Source organism: Lithobates pipiens, unplaced genomic scaffold (genome assembly GCF_037356315.1).
Source record: "Lithobates pipiens isolate NorthernLeopardFrog02 unplaced genomic scaffold, aLitPip1_a1.2 Scaffold_13, whole genome shotgun sequence".
In the NCBI taxonomy this organism is placed as follows: Eukaryota; Metazoa; Chordata; class Amphibia; order Anura; family Ranidae; genus Lithobates; species Lithobates pipiens.
This window is the reverse complement of record NW_027507718.1, coordinates 362,919,270-362,942,264: the sequence shown is the minus strand read 5'-3', so window position 1 is coordinate 362,942,264 and position 22,995 is coordinate 362,919,270. Positions and strand designations below refer to the sequence as shown.

Below are 22,995 nucleotides of genomic sequence, written 5' to 3'. Positions count from 1 at the left end.
AAATGTTCTTACAAGCTATCAACATGAACATTGAGGAGGAATATGATAGTCACTCAGCATAACAGGATAGTCACTCAGCATCAGCATAGGCAGTCTTGAAGGGATCTCACATTCATAAAAAAAATATTCGGGTTACATCAGCATCAGGTGCTTGGTAGCTGGTGATCCAAGACTGATTCATTTTTATGAAGGTGATCCGATCAACCGAGTTGGTGGGCAGGCGCACTCTGTGATCGGTTACAAAGCCTCCAGCAGCACTGAATGTGCGTTCTGTAAGAACACTGGATGCAGGACAGGCCAGTAGCTCAATTGCATACTGTGCAAGCTCTGGCCAGTGATCCATCCTCAAGACCCAGTAACCCAGAGGATTTTTGGTTGGAAGGTCTCCAAGTCTGATCTTGCCCCTAGGTTTTCCTGCACCGTGTAAATCAGACGCTGGCGATGGTTGCTGGAACTGATCAGACCTTGAGGTTGTGGACTAAAAAATGTCTGAACGCATCTGTCAGACGACCACCTTCTCCACCGCTCCTTCTGTGACTGACCGAAGCCTCAGCAACAAGTTGTCTAGGACCAGGAATTTGTAACCTCCCAGGCTCTGGAAACGTGTTGCACAAACCTTTCTGCAAGGCCTCCCGAAGATGTTTCATCCTCTGCTCCCTCTGCGATGGCTGGATAAGTTCCGCAACCTTACCCTTGTAACGTGGATCAAGGAGGGTTGCCAGCCAGTAATGATCCCTCTCCTTGATACCATGAATATGAGGGGCCTTTCACAGGCTTTGCAGGATCAGGAAGGCCATGCAGCGTAGGTTTGCTGAGGCATTCGGTCCGGAGTCCTCTGGGTCACTAAGGACGACATGGGCCGCAGCCACCTCCTCCCAGGCACGTACAATTCCATGGGTTTCTGGGGACTGTAAACGATCCCTTGAAGACTGCTGCTGATGCTGAGTGCTAGGCTCAACCTCCATGCTGACACAATCCTCCTCCTGTGTTATCGGCGGGCCCGCAGGAACACTGTCTGGATAAAGGGGCCTTGAGAGGTAAGGAAGTCCTCCTCTTCCTTGATGGCCCTCTACTGTGTGTGCAGCCGCTGCGGCATGGCCAACATTGAGTTCCATCTGGTGGGCATGTATCAGATTAGGTGGTTCTTGGGCAGGTTGTATTCCTTTTGGAGGTCAGACAGCCAAGCACTGCCATTATATGGCTGGCGGAAATGCACACAGACTTTCCTGGCCTGCCTCAAGAAATCCTGTATGCTAGGGTACCTGCACAAAAACCGCTGCACCACCAAATTAAGGACGTGAGCCAAACAGGGAACATGGGTTAAGTGTCCCTGTTGGAGGGCGGAGAGGAGGTTGATGCCATTGTTGCAAACTACCATTCCTGGCTGAAGCTGGCGAGGCGTCAACCACCTGTGAGCCTGCCCCTGCAAAGCTGACAGAATCTCTGGCCCAGGGTGGCTCCTGTCCCCTAAGCACACCAGCTCAAGCACCGCATGACATCTTTTTACCTGAGTGCTTGCGTAACCCCTTGAATGCCTACGGAGTACCGCTGGTTCTGAGGACAGATTTATAGAGGAAGAGGCCATGGAGGAACAAGAAGAGGAGGGGGTGGAGGAGAGAGGTGTGTCAGAATCACCACTAGTACAAGCTCCAACAATACTGCAATCTGTCCTGCATCCTTCCCAGCTGCCAGCAGAGTCACCCAGTGCGCCTTGAAAGATAGATAATGTCCCTATCCATGCCTGCTGGACCATGAGTCAGCAGTAATATGCACCTTACCACTGACCACCCTGTCTAGCGAGGCCAAAACATTGCCTTCCACATGCCAGTAGAGAGCCGGAATCTCCTTCCATGAAAAAAAATGGCGTTTGGTAACCTGCCACTGAGGTACCGCACATTCTACAAATTCACAAAAGGTGCAGAGTCTACCAGCTGAAAAGGCAGCAGTTGGAGTGCTAGCAATTTAGCCAAACTAGCATTCAGCCGCTGGGCATATGAATGGCTGGGACCGAATTTCTTTTGCCGGTTTAGCAACTGGGGTAGGGAAATTTGCCTACTACAATTGGACGTTGGTGTAGCGATAGCAGATTGACTGCAAGTACTTGGCACACCTAATTCTATACCTTCATTCCTCTCAGTGCAGGTTTCTAAGAGAACTGAAGATATAGTGGGGTTGGAGATCCCAGCTGCTTAGGAGCAAGGGGAGGTCCACCTTGTTCTTTGGTGTTGTTCTTTTAAGTACACTTGCCAACGGACTGCATGGGAGTTCGACATATGTCTGGTCAAGCATGTGGTGCCCAAGCGGCTGCTATTTTGGCCATGTTTGATACGCTTCAGACATATGTTGCAAACAGCAATGGTGCGATCTGCTGTACATGTCTCAAAAAAGGCCCACACCAGAGAACTTTTGGAAAAAGGTGCAGAGTCAGCAGCTCCCTGCACATGAGGAGCTCTGCGGTGTGATGCAGTCGGTTGGCTGCCCTTAAGCTGGCCCATGGAGGACATCCTTCCTCATTGGAGATGTGCCTCCTCCTCCTCTCTCCTATCAGGCACCCACGTAAAGTCAGTGACCTCATCATCCCCTTTCCTCCTCGTCACTGGAGCAACCTGGCAGTATGTTGCAGCTAGGGGAACATGACTGCCAGTTTGTTGTCCTTCTTGGGCACCTCCTCTCTCTGGGCTCACGTTACTGCCTTCCTCAAGCTGGGTACCATAATCGTAGCCTTCTAAAGCGCTGCTCATGCTCCTGCAGCATGTGCCCAACACTGTGGTTGAACAGTTTGGTAGACTTCTCCGGGCATTATGGTGGGGCTAGGGAAGGAATAAATGATGACCTGGAGACGATGGAATAGGCCGCTTTGGCAGCTGCATTGGCAGCCAAAGTACTCTTAGCCTGGATGACAGAGGATGAGGAGGATGAGGATGGCTTGGTCATCCACTCTACCAACTCTTCTGCATGTTGTGGCTCAACATGGCCAGCTGCCAAAAAAGAGGACAAGAGTGCCCCATGGCCACGTGCTGAGGATGCACCGTGTCCATGACCAGCAATGTTGGCTGTAAACACAGAGCCTGCTTGCCCTCTTTTAGTGGCCTGCGAGTGTCTGCCTCTCATTGTTGGCCTTCCAGACATACTGTATTTGATGTATTTGTAATGTATTTGAATAGATATGACCTGCAGTGAGATGTAGCTGCACAAAGCTGGGATGTGTATATATATATACTGAATATACTGCAGCTAACTGAATCAACTGCCTGCTTGTAGTATATTAGGAACAGAACAACAGGAATGGTCTGCAGTGAGATCTAGCTAAACTGGATACAGTATACTGAATATACTGCAGCTAACTGAATCAACTGCCTGCCTGTCGTATATTAAGAACAGAACAACAGGAACGGTCAGCAGTGAGATCTAGCTAAACTGAATACAGTATACTGAATATACTGCAGCTAACTGAATCAACTGCCTGTCTGTAGTATATTAGGAAGAGAACAACAGGAACAGTATGTAGTGAGATCTAGCTGCACAGGATACAGTACTGAATATACTGCAGCTAACTGAATCAACTGCCTGCCTGTAGTATATTAGGAAAAGAACAACAGGAACGGTCCGCAGTGAGATCTTGCTAAACTGGATACAGTATACTGAATATACTGCAGCTAACTGAATCAACTGCCTGCCTGTAGTATATTAGGAATAGAACAAAAGGAACGGTCTGTAGTGAGATCTAGCTAAACTGGAAACAGTATACTGAATATACTGCAGCTAACTGAATCAACTGCCTGCCTGTAGTATATTAGGAAGAGAACAATAGGAATGGTCTGCAGTGAGATTTAGCTGCACGGGATACAGTACTGAATATACTGCAGCTAATTGAATGAACTGCCTGCCTGTAGTATATTAGGAACAGAACAACAGGAACGGTCTGTAGTGAGATCTAGCTGCACAGGATACAGTACTGAATATACTGCAGCTAACTGAATCAACTGTCTGCCTGGAGTATATTAGGAACAGAACAATAGGAACGGTCTTCAGTGAGATCTAGCTGCACAGGATACAGTACTGAATATACTGCAGCTAACTGAATCAACTGCCTGCCTGTAGTATATTAGGAACAGAAAAACAGGAACTGATCTAGCTAAACTGGATACAGTATACTGAATATACTGCAGCTAACTGAATCAACTGTCTGCCTGTAGTATATTAGAAACACTACACCAGGAACGGTCTGCAGTGAGATCTAGCTAAACTGTATACAATATATATATAGTGTGGGGCATGTACTTAATCCCCTGAGCTATAATTGGCCAAAGGCACCCTGCTTTTGGCCAATCATGGCTCTCGTCACTGATGGAGCTGTGATTGGCCAAAGCATGTGGGTCATAGTGCATGTGCCAATCATCAGCCAGCAATGCACTGCGATGACGCAGTGATTCATGGGCTGCGACGCGGCACTCGAATGTGGTGCAAACGGCCCATAATTTTCAATCTTCGTCAAATGATCGAACAGCCGATGTTCAATCAATATGATCAATAGGAGCTGGTAAGCGAGCCTTTCAGCTGTTGGTGGAGGAACTGATTTTTAAGATCATTACGGCGGTGAATGGTAGAGATTGGCATCAGGATTTATTTTCACATCACTTGTGGACTGTTTAATTATCAAATTTTTACATTTGTATATACATGATTGAATAGCGTGACCTTTATCTATTTTACATGGATACAACTATTTCTGAATAACCGTATGACAATTATCTTTCTGGTGTCACACAGTAATTAAAAATGTTACATGTTTATATGCTTTAGACACAAAAGAAGTAAATATTGAACATCTCTATGTTAGATACTTCAAGGGTCTGCTTAAAACACAACTAAACTAAATTTCAAATTCAAATCTTCCAGTCCTAGTTACAATGTTATCAATTAATTGTATAAAATGTTATTAATAATGTATGTGAATATTATTGTTCAGTTTATCCATGTTGCTGGATTACCAGTTCTATAATGACCCACTGCTGCTTAGAGCTTGAACATTGGATTTGCATTTATGTGAAAACATATTTATTCTTCAGGACAGTTTCTCAGCTAGGAATACATGTGAAGTACCTCATGGGGTTAATTACTATCTTCTAGTATTGGGTATTAAAATGGGAAGCTGAGATAAAGTGGCTCAGGAATACTTGATAAATGTTGATTTTTTTAAAGAGGCATGTGTGTGAAAAACAAAACCCATAGTGCTACCATGTCAGTTAATAAACAATATACACATTTTATACATTCCAAAAGGAAAAAACATTTCAGGCGCCAAAAACTCTTAGGAATGGAGACACTTTACAATATTAAAATCAATCAATCTATTACCATATATGTAAATGGTACAATATTAAAAATTGTTTTTCAATCCAATCAATCTCAAGGACAATTGTCCCACTCTCACTGAAATTAATCATGTGAGAAGTAAAAAAACAAAAAAACTGCAGAGTGCAAAATCTAGTGCAGCTCTGCATAGAAACCAATCAGCTTTCAGTTTTTTTGTCAAAGCTTAATTGAACAAGCTGAAGTTAGAAGCTGGGTGACTACCATGCACAACTGCTTCAAATTTTGGACTCTCCAGTTTTAGTAAATCAACCCTCTTGCATCTTCCCCCAAACCGTCATCATATGAAGAAAAACCCTGTTTTTTTTACTATATCATGGCTAGACCAAGTATAAAAGAATGTATCCGCTGCTCTCCACTCCACCAGGACATTAAAGAGGAGCTCCAGTTGTTTTATGTGCTTATTAAAAGTCAGCACCTACAAAAACTGTAGCTGCGGACTTTTAATAAACACACACTCACTTGTCGCAAGATCCAACGATGTGGTCACCCAAACCATCACTTCTCTCCCTCTCCTCTTCCCGGCAGGGCTGGACTGGGACAAAAATTTGTCCCTGGACTTCACCCAGACAGGCCCACTTTATTTTTGCAAACATGCACCAAAACAGTATTTAAAACTATATGCAATTGCACAATATGGATACTTACTGAGTTTGGGATAGATGTGAGGGAAGTGGTGTGGCTTTTATATGGGGCAGCAGAGCAGCCAGGGGGGAAATTGCCAGCTTGCCCCCTGGTAGGGTGACCACATTTCCAGACTGCCATTCAGGGACAATTTTGCCAAGGACCAACCAGGGGGGGATGTAGTCTCAGGGTTGACAGGGAATTCATCGGTGGGGGTGATTTGTCGGGTGAATGGCTGGTGCTAGTACTGAAAACATATTGACATCATGCTTCATATGGTGTCAGGATGACCAAATCACATTATTTCTATTACTACATTGTAATATATAAATTAAATAGTTCAACTCACTAGAATGCAGAATCAGTGGGAACCCTGAGCTTGTCACTTGCCACCAGATGCAGTGTGTCACCATTGCCTGGGACCAGATGCAGTGTGTCATTTTGCAACCATCGCTTGCCACCAGATGCAGTGTGTCACATGCCACGTCACCTGCCATCAGATGCAGTGTGTCACTTGCCACCGTCTCTTGCTACCAGATTCAGTGTGCCACTTGTCACCTGCTGCCAGAGAAAAGGCAGGGAGAGAGAGGAGGGGGACAGGGAGAGAGAGAGAGAAAGAGAGGGGGAGAAAGAGGGGGCAGAGGGGGGGGGGAGAGGAGAGAGTGGGCAGAGAGAGAGAGAGAGGGGGCAGAGAGAGAGGAGCAGAGAGAGAAGGGGGCAGAGAGGGAGGGGCAGAGCGAGAGAGAGGGACAGAGAGAGAGGGGGCAGAAAGAGAGAAAGGGGGGCAGAGAGAGAGGGGGCAGAGAGAGAGGGGCAAAGAGAGAGGGGGCAGAGAGACAGAGACAGAGAGAGAGGGGACAGAGGGAGAGAAAGAGAGGGGCAGAGAGAGAGGGGCAGAGAGAGAGAGAGAGAGGCAGAGAGAGAGGGGGCAGATAGAGAGAGAGAGAGAGAGAGGGAGGCGGAGAGAGAGGAGGGCAGAGAGAGAGGGGCAGAGATAGAGAGAGAGGGGGCAGAGAGAGGAGGCAGAGAGAGAGAGAGAGGGGCAGAGAGAGAGAGAGAGGGGGGCAGAGAGACAGAGAGAAGGGGGCAGAGAGAGAGACAGAGAGAAGGGGGCAGAGAGAGAGACAGAGAGAAGGGGGCAGAGAGAGACACAGAGAGAAGGGACAGAGAAAGAGACAGCGAGAAGGGGCAGAGAGAGAGAGACAGAGAGAAGGGGGCAGAGAGAGAGACAGGGAGAAGGGGGCAGAGAGACAGAGAGAAGGGGGCAGAGAGAGAAGGGGGCAGAGAGAGAGAGAGAGAAGGGGCAGAGAGAGAGAGAATGGGCAGAGAGAGAGAGAAGGGGCAGAGAGAGAGAAGGGGGCAGAGAGAGAGAGAGAGAGAGAGAGAGAGAAGGGGCAGAGAGAGAGAGAGAGAGATGGTGGCAGAGAGAGAGAAAAGGGGGCAGGGAGAGAAGGGGCAGAGAGAGAGAGAAGGGGCAGAGAGAGAGAGAGAGAGAGAGAAGGTGGCAGAGAGAGAGAAAAGGGGGCAGGGAGAGAAGGGGCAGAGAGAGAGAGAAGGGGCAGTGAGAGAGAGAAGGGGCAGTGAGAGAGAGAAGGGGCAATGAGAGAGAGAGAGAGAGAGAGAGAGAGGATGGGGCAGAGAGAGAGAGAGAGAAGAAGGCAGAGAGAGAGATAAGGGGGCAGAGAGGAGAGGGGGTAGAGAGAGAAGAGGGCAGAGAGAGAGAGATAAGGGGGCAGAGAGGGGAGGGGATAGTGAGAGAGAAGGGGCAGAGAGGTAGAGAGAGGAAGGGGCAGAGAGAGAGGCAGAGACAGAAGGGGGCAGAGAAGGAGAGAGGGGTCCGGGTCTGGTCAGTGCTCAGCTCACTCACTTGAATGGTGGGGGGGCTTTAATGTGGCTGTCGGCTGCTTGTTTATTCTTCCTGCTCCCTCTTGCTCTTCATAGATGCAACGCATGGGCAGGGAGAGAGGGGCTGGAGAAGCAGTGTGTGTCACAAGGTGGCTGAGGAGCAGTGTGCGAATCCCCTCTAGGGCAGCTGCACCGAGCCAGCTGTCACCTGCTGCCCACACACTGACATCAGGGATGATCCAGAGGATGGAGCGGCATCGGTCATCGGAGGACTTCCCGCCCACCAGCGTGACCTTTCAGCCTATCGCAGCGGCAAAGGAAGTGCTCTGTGCTACTGGTGGGCAGTGAAACATTAAAGCACCCAGCAACCTCCCATGATCCTGGCCTAGTCCACCCCTGAATTGCCACCTCGGTCCCATGGTAGGACCAGCAGTACAGCAGTGTTCAAAATAATGGCTGCACGGGCTGCGCATCCATTATTGTGACAGGCTGTCTGTCACTGAAACAGGGCCACTGAGCCATCGGCCCACCAGGATACTCCCGGTAGTCCCGATGGCCAGTACATGCCTGCTTCCCGGTGCCAGCATTTTAACTGTGGGCACCGAGCTGTGACAGACTGTGGCTTCACAGCCGGGTGCACACTGCATATGTGCGAGTCACACTGGGCCTGCTGAATGGTCTGGCAGTCTTTTCGGACCTGTGATATGTCCCAGAAGACTGAAGGTAGGGAAGGGGAGAGAGTGCTTAAAACTGAACTTCCCCTTTTGGGTGGAGCTCCGATTTAAGGGGCTCAGGACAATCCATCATATATACCTGTGCGCAGCAGTAGTAAGGGAGTCAAATACAATTTATTCTGTAATATGGTATCCAATACAAACAAACCCCTTTGTTAGGACATCATATGCATGACCACTCCTAGTGGGACTGAATAGGCTAATATACTGTACACATTTTAATAGTGGCTGTATTTACACTGCTTTCAAGCTCATACTGCTGTATTTTATCCCCAGGATTTTGAACACTCATACCCCCTTTTGAGATGCCTGCACACACAACTTAAACTACACCTTCAGAAGAATACAAATATTGCTGTTCACACATTTTCAAGCTTTCTGTGTGAAGAATGGAAAACATTTCTCAAAAAACAGGCTCCATACTTCTTCATGGTTTCTGACGAAGGACTGACCAAACATCAAAGGCTGTATTTAAATATGTTAATACTTCACACACTTGGAAATCAGATTGACATTGTGCTCACTGATGCCCAGGAATCGGATTACCTCAGAGTCTATGGATACTACATCAAATCGACTATTATAAATAAGCAATTCATACAAAAGGTAAGTGTCATTTTTAATGTATTAGAAACTATTATGTTTCAAAAGAAGAAACAATATCAACAACCCATCAGTCACATTTAATCAGCTACCATTTATCACAGCTAGGCTTATTTAAAGAATATATAAATCCAAAACTTTTTGGAGGGGAAAGAGCAGCAAAGGGTTGGTTTATTTACCATTTATATACCTATGGGCATAGCTCTGGTCACTTTTTATTCTATAGATACAACAGGAAGTAAAAAGGAAAACACTCTTGACTGAGGGAAATCCCTCCACAGACAGTTGCCAACCTTCCAAAACTGTTCTTTTTTTTACTGACAAAACATACAAACTGTACTAACAAAGCATATTTTGTACTAACAACCTGAAGTTTGACAGAAGCTCCTATTAAAAGCTAAAATCAGGGTAGTATCGGTATCAGTGCCAATACTAAGCATTTGCATGAATATCGATACTTGTGCAAATGCTCCGATACTAGAAACCAATACCTTCAGGCTTGGTTCTGAGGGGGAATCCTGCTGACAGCTGAAATGTAAAGAAAAAGAATGGCAGCAATTATTGGTTGTTAAGAAGTGGGGCCGCAGCATCCCTAACAATGACATTTCAGCTGTCAGTGAGAATCCCCTTCCCATCTTCTTCTCCCCTCTGGCCAGCTGTCACTTCTGTCCCTTGCCTCCTGCTTTCCCTCCGGCCAGTTGTCACTTCTGCCGGGTGCCAACCCCACCTCCTTTCCAGGCTGGCTGTCATCTCTAACAAGTGATACCCCGCCTCCTCCTCCCCTCCCACCGGCTGTCATCTCTGGCAGGTGCCAACCCCGCCTCCTCCTTCCCTCCAGCCAGCTGTCATCTCTGGTGGGTACAAACCCCGCCTCCTTCTCTCTTACAGCCAGCTGTCATCTCTGGCAGGTGCCATCCCCGCCTCCTCCTCTCCTCCGCCTGGCATTCATCTCTGGTGGGTGCCATCATGCCTCCTCCTCCCCTCTGATTGAATTCTAATTGTGATCTATTCAATCCTGCCCAGCAACAGCATAGCTGTCTTTCAGAACAGGCTGTGTATGAAGGGGTTTCCTTCTTGAATAAAGTTGTGATCTGTGAGTTGGGGCTTAGGAGGTTTGGAATATTCCTTTAGGTGTGACTGGGTGGGATTGAATGCTAATTACAGACTTTCCAAGTCTCCCGTGAGGTGCAGGAATCTCCCACATTTGGGCTGTGGCTCAGGACACCCATGAGTGCCATGCAATATCCCAGATGCCAGGTCGATCCTGGACGGCAGTGGGTTCACAGCTGGGGATGATCGGTGCGAGGGACAGCTGTGAGCACGGACGTGATGTTCGGTCATGGACTGCTCTCCATAGACATCTTGCCTTCCCCTGAGAGCTATCTGCGGGAGTAGATATACATGAAAGCCGCAGGGCGCAAGATCATTCCCCCTGTGAAATACAGTTGGACAGCTCGGTGTAGGTGGGTGATATTCAAGGGAATCTGGGAGCGGGGAGATTTGCTGGAACTATCTTCCCCGGCTGGGGATATGCTATCATCTCACCTGTTGTACCGCTTCACCTTCATATCCCACTGCACACAAACCATAGCTATTGCAGGACTGTTTTCTATTTTGGTAGCCTTGTAAAGGTGGTTAAGTGCAGGGACCAGGACGTCTCCCCACTATCCTAGCCGCGAACAGCATTATTACACCCGGTGCAATTTTCATTAACACGAATGCTCTATCCCCATGGGTTTACCGCTATCCCAGGACTATGACAATTGAACTTTGAACTTATCCCGGGATTGTGCTAAGCTTGTTCCACACATGCATACCATTCATTGCAAAACTGTCCAAGTTGTTATGTGTTCCATCACATTGACCCCCTCCCTATGAGCCAGTGCTCGATTGGGTCTGTGACCACCCCTATTCATCGTAGGATCATTGGTCATTAGTTGTATTGCAGCCTTGAGTGTATGTGGATGAAGATTTGTCTGTTGTAGTTACCTGTGTTTTATGACAACGTTGTCATTTTTTATTTTGATTATATGAGGGAGTTGTATTTTGTGGACCGAATAGATACTGTGAATTTCAATAAAGCTTTTGTATTTTTCTAGTTACAACTAGCTGTTTCTTGTTGATGATTTCTTGTGGATCTTGTCCTCTTTAGGCCGCGTACACACGCGGGGACTGTTCGCCCAACTTTGTCCGCTGAACAGTGTTTCGGCAAACAGTCCGCTCGTGTGTGGGCTTTCAGCGGACAGTTTCAGCGAACAGTCCGCTGAACAAGGTTTTTCGGAAATTCCGAAAAACTGTCCGCTGAAACTTTGTTTCAGCGAACAGTCCCCTCGTGTGTAGGCTTGTTCGTCAAACTAAGTTCCGCGCATGCTCAGAAAGGATTTACACGCCGAGGTTTGCATTGCAGTGTACAGTGGTGTGAAAAAGTGTTTGCCCCCTTCCTCATTTCCTGTTCCTTTGCATGTTTGTCTCACTTAAGTGTTTCGGAACATCAAACCAATTTAAACAATAGTCAAGGACAACACAAGTAAACACAAAATGCAATTTGTAAATGAAGGTGTTTATTATTAAAGGTGAAAAAAAATCCAAACCATCATGGCCCTGTGTGAAAAAGTGATTGCCCCCCTTGTTAAAACATACTATAACTGTGGTTGTCCACACCTGAGTTCAATTTCTCTAGCCACACCCAGGCCTGATTATTGCCACACCTGTTCACAATCAAGGCATCACTTAAATAAGAGCTGCTTGACACAGTAAGGTCCACCAGAAGATCCTTCAAAGCTACACATCATGCCGAGACCCAAAGAAATTCAGGAACAATTGAGAAAGAAAGTAATTGAGATCTATCAGTCTGGAAAGGGTTATAAAGCCATTTCCAAAGCTTTGGGAATCCAGCGAACCACAGTGAGAGCCATTATCCACAAATGGCGAAGACATGGAACAGTGGTGAACCTTCCCAGGAGTGGCCGGCCGCCCAAAATTACCCCAAGAGTGCAGCGACGACTCATCCAAGAGGTCACAAAAGACCCCACAACAACGTCCAAGGAACTGCAGGCCTCACTTGCCTCAGTTAAGGTCAGCGTTCATGCCTCCACCATCAGGAAAAGACTGGGCAAAAATGGCCTGCATGGCAGAGTTCCAAGGAGAAAACCACTGCTGAGCAAAAAGAACATCAAAGCTCGTCTCAATTTCTCCACAACACATCTTGATGATCCCCAAGACTTTTGGGACAACATTCTGTGGACCGATGAGACAAAAGTGGAACTCTTTGGAAGGTGTGTGTCCAAGTATATCTGGCGTAGAAGGAACACTGCATTTCATAAAAAGAACATTATACCAACAGTAAAATATGGTGGTGGTAGTGTGATGGTCTGGGGCTGTTTTGCTGCTTCAGGACCTGGAAGACTTGCCGTGATAAAAGGAACTATGAATTCTGCTGTCTACCAAGAGATCCTGAAGGAGAATGTCCGACCATCTGTTCGTGTACTCAAGCTGAAACGAACTTGGGTTCTGCAGCAGGACAATGATCCTAAACACACCAGCAAGTCCACCACCGAATGGCTGAAGAAAAACAAAATGAAGACTTTGGAGTGGCCTAGCCAAAGTCCTGACCTGAATCCTATTGAGATGTTGTGGTATGACCTTAAAAAGGCCGTTCATGCTCGAAAACCCTCTAATGTAACTGAATTAGGACAATTCTGCAAAGATGAGTGGGCCAAAATTCCTCCAGGAAGCTGTAAAAGCCTCATTGCATGTTATCGCAAACGCTTGGTTGCAGTTGTTGCTGCTAAGGGTGGCCCAACCAGTTATTAGGTTTAGGGGGCAATCACTTTTTCACACAGGGCCATGATGGTTTGGATTTTTTTTCACCTTTAATAATAAACACCTTCATTTACAAATTGCATTTTGTGTTTACTTGTGTTGTCCTTGACTATTGTTTAAATTGGTTTGATGTTCCGAAACACTTAAGTGTGACAAACATGCAAAGGAACAGGAAATGAGGAAGGGGGCAAACACTTTTTCACACCACTGTATAGGACGTCGTTTTCTAGTCCCGTCGTACGTGCCGTTCACGTCATCGCGCACGGTTTCAGCAAACTGTTCGTTCGTCGTGTGTGGCCATGTCCGTCCATGCTAATTTTGAGCGGACTGTTTGCCGAAACTATTTGACGGACAAAGTTGGGCGAACAGTCCCCGCGTGTGTACGCGGCCTTATACTTATGGTGTTGGCAATCTAGAGGAATACACTCTATTATATCTGTTCATTTTAGTGACGGTTTTTATTTTGATTCCAGGTTTGAGGCATATACTGGCCCCTTGGATCCATTTATAGAGGTTTAGTTAACTAATTATGTTTTGTTTACATAATTCTTTATGCAAGTCATCCCAGACTCTATTAACCATTTAAAGACCGAGCCACTTTTTAGATGTGTTGTTTACAAGTTATAAACAGTTTTTTTTTGCTAGAAAATTATTAAGTAGAACTCCCAAACATTATATTTTTTTTCTAACACCCTAGAGAATAAAATGGCGGTCGTATCAATACTTTTTGTCACACTGTATTTGCGCAGCGGTCTTACAGGCACACCTTTTTGAAAAATTTTTTTTTTTGAATTAACCACAATTAATTACTCAGTCATGCAACACTGTACCCATATGAAATTTTTGTCCTTTTTTTCACACCAATAGAGCTTTCTTTTGGTGGTATTTAATCACCTCTCAGTTTTTTATTTTTTGTGCTATAAAAGAAAAAAGACCGAAAATTCTGTGAAAAAAAGAATTTTTCTTCGTTTCTGTTATAAAATTTAGCAGATTAGTAATTTTTTCTTCATAAATTTTGGTCAAAATTTATACTACTACATATCTTTGGTAAAAATAAGTACAAATTGGTGGATATTATTTGGTCTTTGTGAAAGTTATAGAGTCCACAAGCTATGGTGCCAATATCTGAAAATTGATCACACCTGAAGTACTGATGGCCTATTTCAATTCTTGAGACCCTAACATGCCAGAAAAGTACAAATACCCCCCAAATGACCCCTTTTTGGAAAGAAGACATTCCGATGTATTTAGTAAGAGGCATGATGAGTTTTTTGAAGTTGTCATTTTTTCCCACAATTCTTTGCAAAATCAAGATTTTTTTTCCTTTTTTTTTTCACAAAATTGTCATATTATCAGGTTATTTCTCACACATAGCATATGCATACCACAAATTACACCCCAAAACACATTCTGCTATTACTCCCAAGTACGGTGATACCACATGTGTGAGACTTTTACACAGCGTGGCCACATACAGAGGCCCAAAATGCAGGGAGCGCCATCAGGCGTTCTGGAGCACCCAGGACAATTCTGACATTTCTCTCCTACATGTAAAAATCATCATTTTATTTGCTAGAAAATTACACAGAACCCCAAAACATTATATATATTTTTTTAGAAAAGACCCTGGAGAATACAACGGTGGTCGTTGCAAATTTTTGTCTCACACGGTATTTGCGCAGCAATTTTTCGAACGCGTTTTTTTGGGGGAAAAAACTGTTTTGTGCTTAAAAAAAACAAAACAGTAAAGTTAGCCCAATTTTTGCATAAAGTGAAAGATGAAGTTATGCTGAGCAAATAGATATCGAACATGTCACTCTTCAAAATTGCACATGCCCGTGGAATGGCACCAAACGTCGCTACTTAAAAATCCCCATAGGCGCCGCTTTAAATTTTTTTTACTGGTTACATGTTTTGAGTTACAGAGGAGGTCTAGGGCTAGAATTATTGCTCTCGCTCTAACGTTCACGGCGATACCTCACATGTGTGGTTTGAACACCGTTTTCATATGTGGGCGGGGCTTACATATGCGTTCGCTTCTGCATGCGAGCACATGGGGACAGGGGCACTTTAAAAAAAAAAAAAATTTTATTGTTCATTTTACTTTATTTATTTTAGTTTGACATTTTCTTCCCCAAAAATAAATTTTTGATCACTTTTATTCCTATTACAAGGAATGTAAACATCCCTTGTAATAGGAATATGGGATGACAGGTCCTCTTTACAGTGAAATCTGGGGGTCATCATGACCCCACATCTCACCTCTAGGCTGGGAAGCCTGAAATAAAAAAAATAAAAAAAGATTCTGGCTTTGATCGTATTGGCGAGTTGGTAGAAGCACCGGAGGGCGGTGAGGGGTGGGGGGGCATCTATGGCTGGGTATTGCAGGGTATCACCGAGTATGGCTGGGTATCTCCGAGTATGGCTGTGTATTGCAGGGTATCTCCAAGTATGGCTGGGTATGGCAATTTATGGCAGGGTATTGCAAAGTATTGGCGGAGTATTGGCAGGTATTGGCGGGTATTGGCGGGGTATTGGGGGGTATTGCGGGGTATTGCAGAGTATTGGCAGGTATTGCAGGGTATTGGGGGGTATTGCGGGGTATTGCAGAGTATTGGGGGGTATTGCAGAGTATTGGGAGGTACTGCAGAGTAATGGCAGGGTACTGCAGAGTATTGGGGGGGTACTGCAGAGTAATGGCAGGGTACTGCAGAGTATTGGGGGGTACTGCAGAGTAATGGCAGGGTACTGCAGAGTAATGGCAGGGTACTGCAGAGTAATGGGGGGTACTGCAGAGTAATGGCAGGGTACTGCAGAGTAATGGCAGGGTACTGCAGAGTAATGGCAGGGTATTGCAGAGTAATGGGGGGTAATGCAGAGTAATGGCAGGGTACTGCAGAGTATTGCAGGGTATTGCAGAGTATTGGCAGGGAATTGAGGGGTTAAATTCGGTGAGCAGCGATGTGGGCACTGCAGATGCAGCCCACAGCGCTGCTAACACCGATCTCTTTCCCCTCCGCTGTACCGATCGGTACAGAGAGGGGGAGGAGGAACCGGCGTCATAACATGACGCCGGTTTGTTTACAAGTGATCACTCCGTCATTTGACGGAGCGATCACGTGGTAAACGGCCGCGACGAGCGGCTGTTTACCGTGATCCGTGATGCGCCGGACCCACTGGACCCTGCGGTCACGGATGAACTCGAGTGTGCGCTCCAGGGGGCGCGTGAGAGCAGAATTCTGGGAGGCCGTTAATTAACGGCCTCTCAGAGTTAAACAACCGCCCTTAAGCCGTTAATCGGCAATGGGCGGTTGTTAAGTGGTTAAAAAAATAAGACAACACGCTTCAAAATTGCGCCCGCTCGTGGAATGGCGACAAACTTTTACCCTTAAAAATCTCAACAAGCGACAGGTTGCATGTTTTAAGTTACAGAGGAGGTCTGGGGCTGGAATTATTGTTTTCGCTCTACCGATCGCGGAGATACCTCACATGTGTGGTTTAGACACCCTTTTTTTTTTTCTTATTTATTTTACCTTTTTTATATTTTTACACTGTTTTTAAATAAATTGTGTCACTTTTATTCATATTACAAGGAATGTAAGCATCCCTTGTAATAGAAGAAAGCATGACAGTACCTCTTAAATATGAGATCTGGGGTCAAAAAGACCTCGGATCTCATATTTACATTAAAATACAATAATAAAAAAAAAGCGTCATTTAACATTTTTTCCACCCTGCAGTGATATGGAGACAGGTGGAGGGCATCTTCCCCTCACTCGTCTCCATACCCAGCAAGTGAGAGTACGGGATCGCCAAATGACAGCTGATCACATGATGTAAACAAAAGCTCGGTAATCGTTTTTTTTTCTCCTCACGCTGACAGTGTGAGGGGGAAAAAAAAAGGCGATCACCGGTTTATGTTAAAAGGACATCGGTCCCGAAGAGGAAGGAACACACCTCATCTGTGCCAATCAGTACCCCCTGCCAGTGCCACCTGTTATTGGTGCCACCTATCAGTGCTCACCAGTGGTGCCAATCAGTGCCACCTATCAGTGTAAGCAATCAGTGCCCATCACTGCCACCTATCGGTGCCCATCACTGCCGCCTCATCAGCATACATCAATGAAAGAAAAAAATTACCTGTTTGCAAAATTTTATGACAAAATATAAAAAAAAAAATTATTTTAAAATTTGGTCTTTTTCAATTTTTTTTTAACAAAAAATAAAAACCACGGAGTTGTGAGGGGTTAGCTCGGCAGCGGGTGTGTGTGACCCCCTGGATGGGTTCACAACACAAAATCAGGCACAGCAGACAGCGTTGTAGGTGCAAAAAAACAAAAGATGCGGTTTATTTATGCTACATGCAGTGAAACATATAACAGCCAAACAAAAATAAAACATGAAAATAAATCCTGGTCAGCTTGACCTCTAATTACACACTTAGATTCCCTATCTAACAACTGAGTGCAGCCTTGTGCTGCACCAGTCCCTGTCTCTGTTGTAGAGGTTTGCCACACAGGCGTTAACTCACCGCACAGAACAGGTGTCACACTCCCCAGTCTATACAACACAAAAACTGGTTCCAGGATGGAGCATCTCCCTAAGCATGCTGGGGTTTTTTGTAGAGGTCTTAATGAGCCCACTTACTTCAGCTGGGCTCATTAACTCTTCCCCTCTAGTTGTACAAGTCTGCATAAAGCCTGAATCTAGGGCACACATATTTCCCATCCTGGATACAACCAGGTGATTTTACCTGCGTGCTGCCACATACCCCCCCCTCTTGTTTCAACCTTGGGGTTGTAACACAAGCAGTCAGACACGAATGTATCCGAGACAAAGCATCCACATTCCCCATTTTAACACCAGGGTGATGCTTAACTGTAAAGTTAAATTCCTGTAGGGCCAGGAACCACCTATTTACCCTTCTATTGGTCTCCTTGTTTTGAGCCATCCACTTTAAAGGAGCGTGATCAGTCACCAGGTCAAAGTGCCTACCTAGCAGATAGTACCGAAGGGAATCTAGAGCCCACTTCACTGCTAAACATTCCTTCTCAATCATGGCGTAATTTACCTCATGGGACTTCAACTTCCTGCTGAGGTAAATGACTGGGTGCTCTTCCCCGTTCAAGACCTGGGATAACACTGCTCCTAACCCAACGTCTGATGCATCAGTTTGTACCACGAAGTCCTTAGAGAAGTCTGGTGAGTACAACACTGGCTGGCTACATAAGGCTGTTTTTAAGGACTGAAATGCTTCTTCAGCCTCTGGGGACCATTTAACCATGACCGACTCTTTCCCTTTTGTCAGGTTGGTGAGGGGCACAGCCTGAGAAGCAAAATGGGGAATGAATCGTCGATAATAGCCAGCGATTCCCAGAAAGGCTCGTACCTGTTTCTTGCTGTTGGGACGTGGCCAACTCTGTATGGCCTCGACTTTATTGACTTGGGGTTTTATCACCCCCCTCCCAATAGTGTACCCAAGATATTTGGCCTCCTCCTGTCCAATGGTACACTTCTTTGGATTGGCCGTAAACCCAGCTTCCCGGATAGAGTCTAGGACTGCTTGTACTTTTGGCAAATGTGAGACCCAGTCTGTGCTATGGATAATCACATCATCCAGGTAAGCTGCAGCATATTTCTGATGGGGCCTCAGAATCTTATCCATTTTTCGCTGGAATGTTGCCAGTGCATTCTGTAACCCAAACGGCATTCTCTTGTATTGGAATGCCCCATCTGGGGTTACAAACGCAGTTTTCTCCTTGGCCGACTCGGCCAGGGGAATTTGCCAATACCCTTTGGTGAGATCAAGAGTTGTCATATATCGGGCTGTTCCCAGCCGGTCAATCAACTCATCTATACGCGGCATGGGGTAGGTGTCAAATTTTGTAACTTTATTTAATTGTCGAAAATCGTTACAAAACCACCAGCTCCCATCAGGTTTGGGCACTAGTACGATAGGACTGGACCAGTCACTCTGGGACTCCTCTATCACACCCAATTCCAGCATCCTTTGAACCTCCCCACGTATTGCCTCCCGTCGGGCCTCTGGTATTCTATAAGGTTTTAGTTTTACCCTTTCTCCTGGCGGGGTGATAATGTCATGCTCTACGCCAGATGTTTGTCCCGGCAGCTCAGAGAAAATCTCTTTGTTACGAAGTACAAACTCTTTAACCTCCTGTTGTTGGGCTTTCGATAAGGTGTCTGCTATTCCAACCTCAGGAACTAAGCAATTAGGCTGTGCTTGTGACAAAGTCTCTGCGACTAGGGATTCCCTATCCCTCCAGGCTTTCAGCAGATTGACGTGATAGATCTGCTCTCGCCTTCCTGGCTGTCTAATCCTGTAGTTCACCTCACTAATTTTTTCAATTACTTCGTATGGACCTTGCCATTTGGCCAGAAATTTGCTTTCAACCGTAGGGACTAGCACCAAGACCTTATCCCCCAGGGAAAAAGTATGGGTCTTGGCCCCACGGTTGTACACTCTCTGCTGTGCTAACTGCGCTTGGGTCAAATGTTCCTTTACGATTGGCATTACCTGTGCAATTCTATCTTGCATCAGGGCGACATGCTCAATCACGCTCCTGTGAGGAGAACTCTCATTTTCCCAAGTTTCCTTGGCGATATCCAGCAGCCCTCTTGGGTGTCTCCCATAGAGCAACTCGAAGGGTGAGAAACCCGTAGAGGATTGGGGTACCTCCCTAATGGCAAACATCAGGTAGGGTATTAGACAGTCCCAATTCTTTCCATCTCTATCCACCACCTTCTTTAACATTTGTTTTAGGGTTTTGTTGAATCTTTCAACCAACCCATCTGTTTGGGGGTGATACACAGATGTACGCAATTGTGTCACTTTGTACAACTTGCATAGTTCTTTCATAACCCTGGACATAAAGGGTGTACCTTGGTCCGTAAGCAGTTCCTTACAAATACCCACGCGGCTAAAAACAAGAGATAGCTCTTTGGCTATGGTTTTGGCCGAGGTATTTCGAAGAGGAATTGCTTCCGGATAACGGGTGGCATAGTCCAATATAACCAAAATGTACTGATGCCCCCTGGCGGACTTCATTATCGGACCTACCAAATCCATTGCGATCCTTTCAAAGGGGACCTCAATGATAGGAAGAGGTACCAGCGGGTTACGGAAATGTGGCATAGGTGCCGACTTCTGACACACAGGGCAGGAGGAACAATAATTTTCTATTTCCTTCATGACCCCAGGCCAATAGAATCTCTGCAATATCCTCTCTCTGGTTTTCTCTGTCCCCAGATGACCTCCCAGAATGTGCCCATGGGCCAATTCTAACACCAACTTCCTGTAAGGTTTGGGCACCACAAGTTGCTCAATGGTTTCTTCTGCCCTTTGAGCCACTCGATACAGCAGGTCCCTTTCCATAGTGAAGTACGGATAAGTGCAGGTCTTATCTGGGTTCACTAACTCGCCATCTATTTTCACCACATTTTCCCGTGCCTTTATTAGGGTGGGATCTTTTAACTGTTCTGTGGCAAAATTTTCCCTGTGAACCTCAAGATCTGAAAACTCCACAGACGGCATGTTTTCATCTGAGGATGTTGGCTCCTCCCCAGTTTCTCGAGTTTCCCCCGCCAATACCGACAAGGGAAATTCAGGAGGGTCCTCACCACTCCCAGAGGAATTCTGGTCATCTTCCTGGTCTATAGGGGCACCAGTGGGGGGCTCTGGACAATCCCAGAGTTCCCAGAACTTTGGAAAATCCCTTCCCACAATAGCATGATGTGGTAAGTGAGACACTAACCCCACCTGATGAGAGAGGTTACCTTTGGGGGTCTCAAAAAACACTGAAGTTACAGGATACTCTCGGGTGTCCCCATGCACACAAATAACAGCCACCTTGTTCTTCCCAGAGACTTCTGTAGTAACTAATTCAGCTTTTATCAATGTTACCAGGCTACCTGAATCCAGCAACACATCAACATTTCTACCATTAATACACATTTTACATAAATGTTTCTCAGGTCCCCGAATGGCAGTGCATGCAACTGTCGCAAACAGCGACTGATGTCTTTCCCTTATAAAGTCACATTGCATAGGCTCATCCACAACTGGGCATTTGGCTGCAATATGTCCCTCTTGCCGGCAGCGGTAGCAAATAATCTTTTTCGCTGCCTCTTGCAGCATGGGCTTCCTGGGTTGCTCCCGCCAGACCTTAGGTAGAACTCCCACCCTCTCACTCTCTCCACCCTCACCCCTTGGAGTCATCTTACCCGCCACTGGGGATGATCTGGTCTTAGGGTAGAAAGTCCGTGAGTCCCTGGAAGAGGTGGTCAGGTTCTCTGTAGCCAAGTACCTCTCAACCAGATCCACAAGTTTATCTGCATTTTCTGGGTCTCCATGGCTTACCCATTTTTGGATGGCAGTAGGAAGAGCTCTCAGGAAACGATCCATGACAACACGTTCCACAATGTTTGGTGCGATCAAAGTCTCTGGCTGCAGCCACTTCCTGCTCAGGTGAATGAGATCATACATTTGAGACCTGGGAGGTTTTCCAACCTGAAAAGTCCAATTATGCACACGCTGAGCCCGGACGGCCAGGGTGACACCCAGCCGTGCCAATATTTCTGTTTTTAGTACCACATAGTCTTTTGCTTGGTCAGGCTCTAGGTCATAATAAGCTTTCTGCGATTCCCCAGTTAACAGAGGGGCCACCAGTCCAGCCCATTGCTCCTTAGGCCACTTTTCCCTTTCAGCAGTCCTTTCAAATGTGGTCAAAAACACCTCCGGATCATCCTCTCCAGTCATTTTTGTCAGTAAACGGCTCACACCAAAGGATGCGGTATTATTGTAACCACTTGCTTCATTGGTCTGCGGACGTTGCTGTATCAATGTCTCTATTTGCTGTTGAAAACTCTGCTCTTGCTTCTGCAACAGGTCTATGGAGCGGGCTTCAGATCGCTGCTGGGCTTGTTGCTGAGCTTCCAGACTCTGCTGCAAAGTTGCATTTGTCTGCTGCTGGGCTTGTTGCTGAGCTTCCAAACTCTGCTGGTGAGCCTTCTGCTGAGCTTCCAGACTCTGCTGCAAAGTTGCATTTGTCTGCTGCTGGGCTGCAAGGCTCTGTTGTTGAGCTGCAAGGCTCCTTTGTAAACTCGCATTTGTCTGCTGCTGATTGGCATTTGCTAGAGCCAGCTGTCTCAGTATCTCCTCCATGCTGGCCTTAAAAAAAAAAAAAAACTGCCAAAATTCTCCACCAACTGTGAGGGGTTAGCTCGGCAGCGGGTGTGTGTGACCCCCTGGATAGGTTCACAACACAAAATCAGGCACAGCAGACAGCGTTGTAGGTGCAAAAAAACAAAAGATGCGGTTTATTTATGCTACATGCAGTGAAACATATAACAGCCAAACAAAAATAAAACATGAAAATAAATCCAGGTCAGCTTGACCTCTAATTACCCACTTAGATTCCCTATCTAACAACTGAGTGCAGCCTTGTGCTGCACCAGTCCCTGTCTCTGTTGTAGAGGTTTGCACACAGGCGTTAACTCACCGCACAGAACAGGTGTCACACTCCCCAGTCTATACAACACAAAAACTGGTTCCAGGATGGAGCATCTCCCTAAGCATGCTGGGGTTTTTTGTAGAGGTCTTAATGAGCCCACTTACTTCAGCTGGGCTCATTAACTCTTCCCCTCTAGTTGTACAAGTCTGCATAAAGCCTGAATCTAGGGCACACATATTTCCCATCCTGGATACAACCAGGTGATTTTACCTGCGTGCTGCCACAGAGTTAAAATACCACCAAAAGAAAGCTCTATTTGTGGGGAAAAAATATAAAAATTTAATTTGAGTACAGTGTTGCGCAATTGCCATTCAAATTGCATCAGTGCTGAAAGCTGAAAATTGGTCTGGACAGGAGGGTGGTTTAAGTGCCTGGTAAGCAAGTGGCTAATAAATGCAGTATAAGGTCAAAGGGGCTTTATTGCCATTCCAAAACGATAAAGAATGCAATCAGAAATGCAAGAG

At 46.1% G+C, this 22,995-nt stretch overlaps 1 protein-coding gene across 2 annotated transcripts in view; it reads left to right on the top strand.

Moving 5' to 3' along the window:
- Positions 1 to 22,995, top strand: part of LOC143975136 (putative ATP-dependent RNA helicase DDX60) — a 595,575-nt gene that overhangs the window by 120,130 nt on the left and 452,450 nt on the right. For both annotated transcript variants that reach the window (XM_077477174.1, XM_077477173.1), the window contains exon 5: positions 8,853 to 9,182. In XM_077477174.1, coding sequence (XP_077333300.1) covers positions 8,853 to 9,182 — 330 coding nt within the window. The remainder of the gene's footprint in view (positions 1 to 8,852; positions 9,183 to 22,995) is intronic.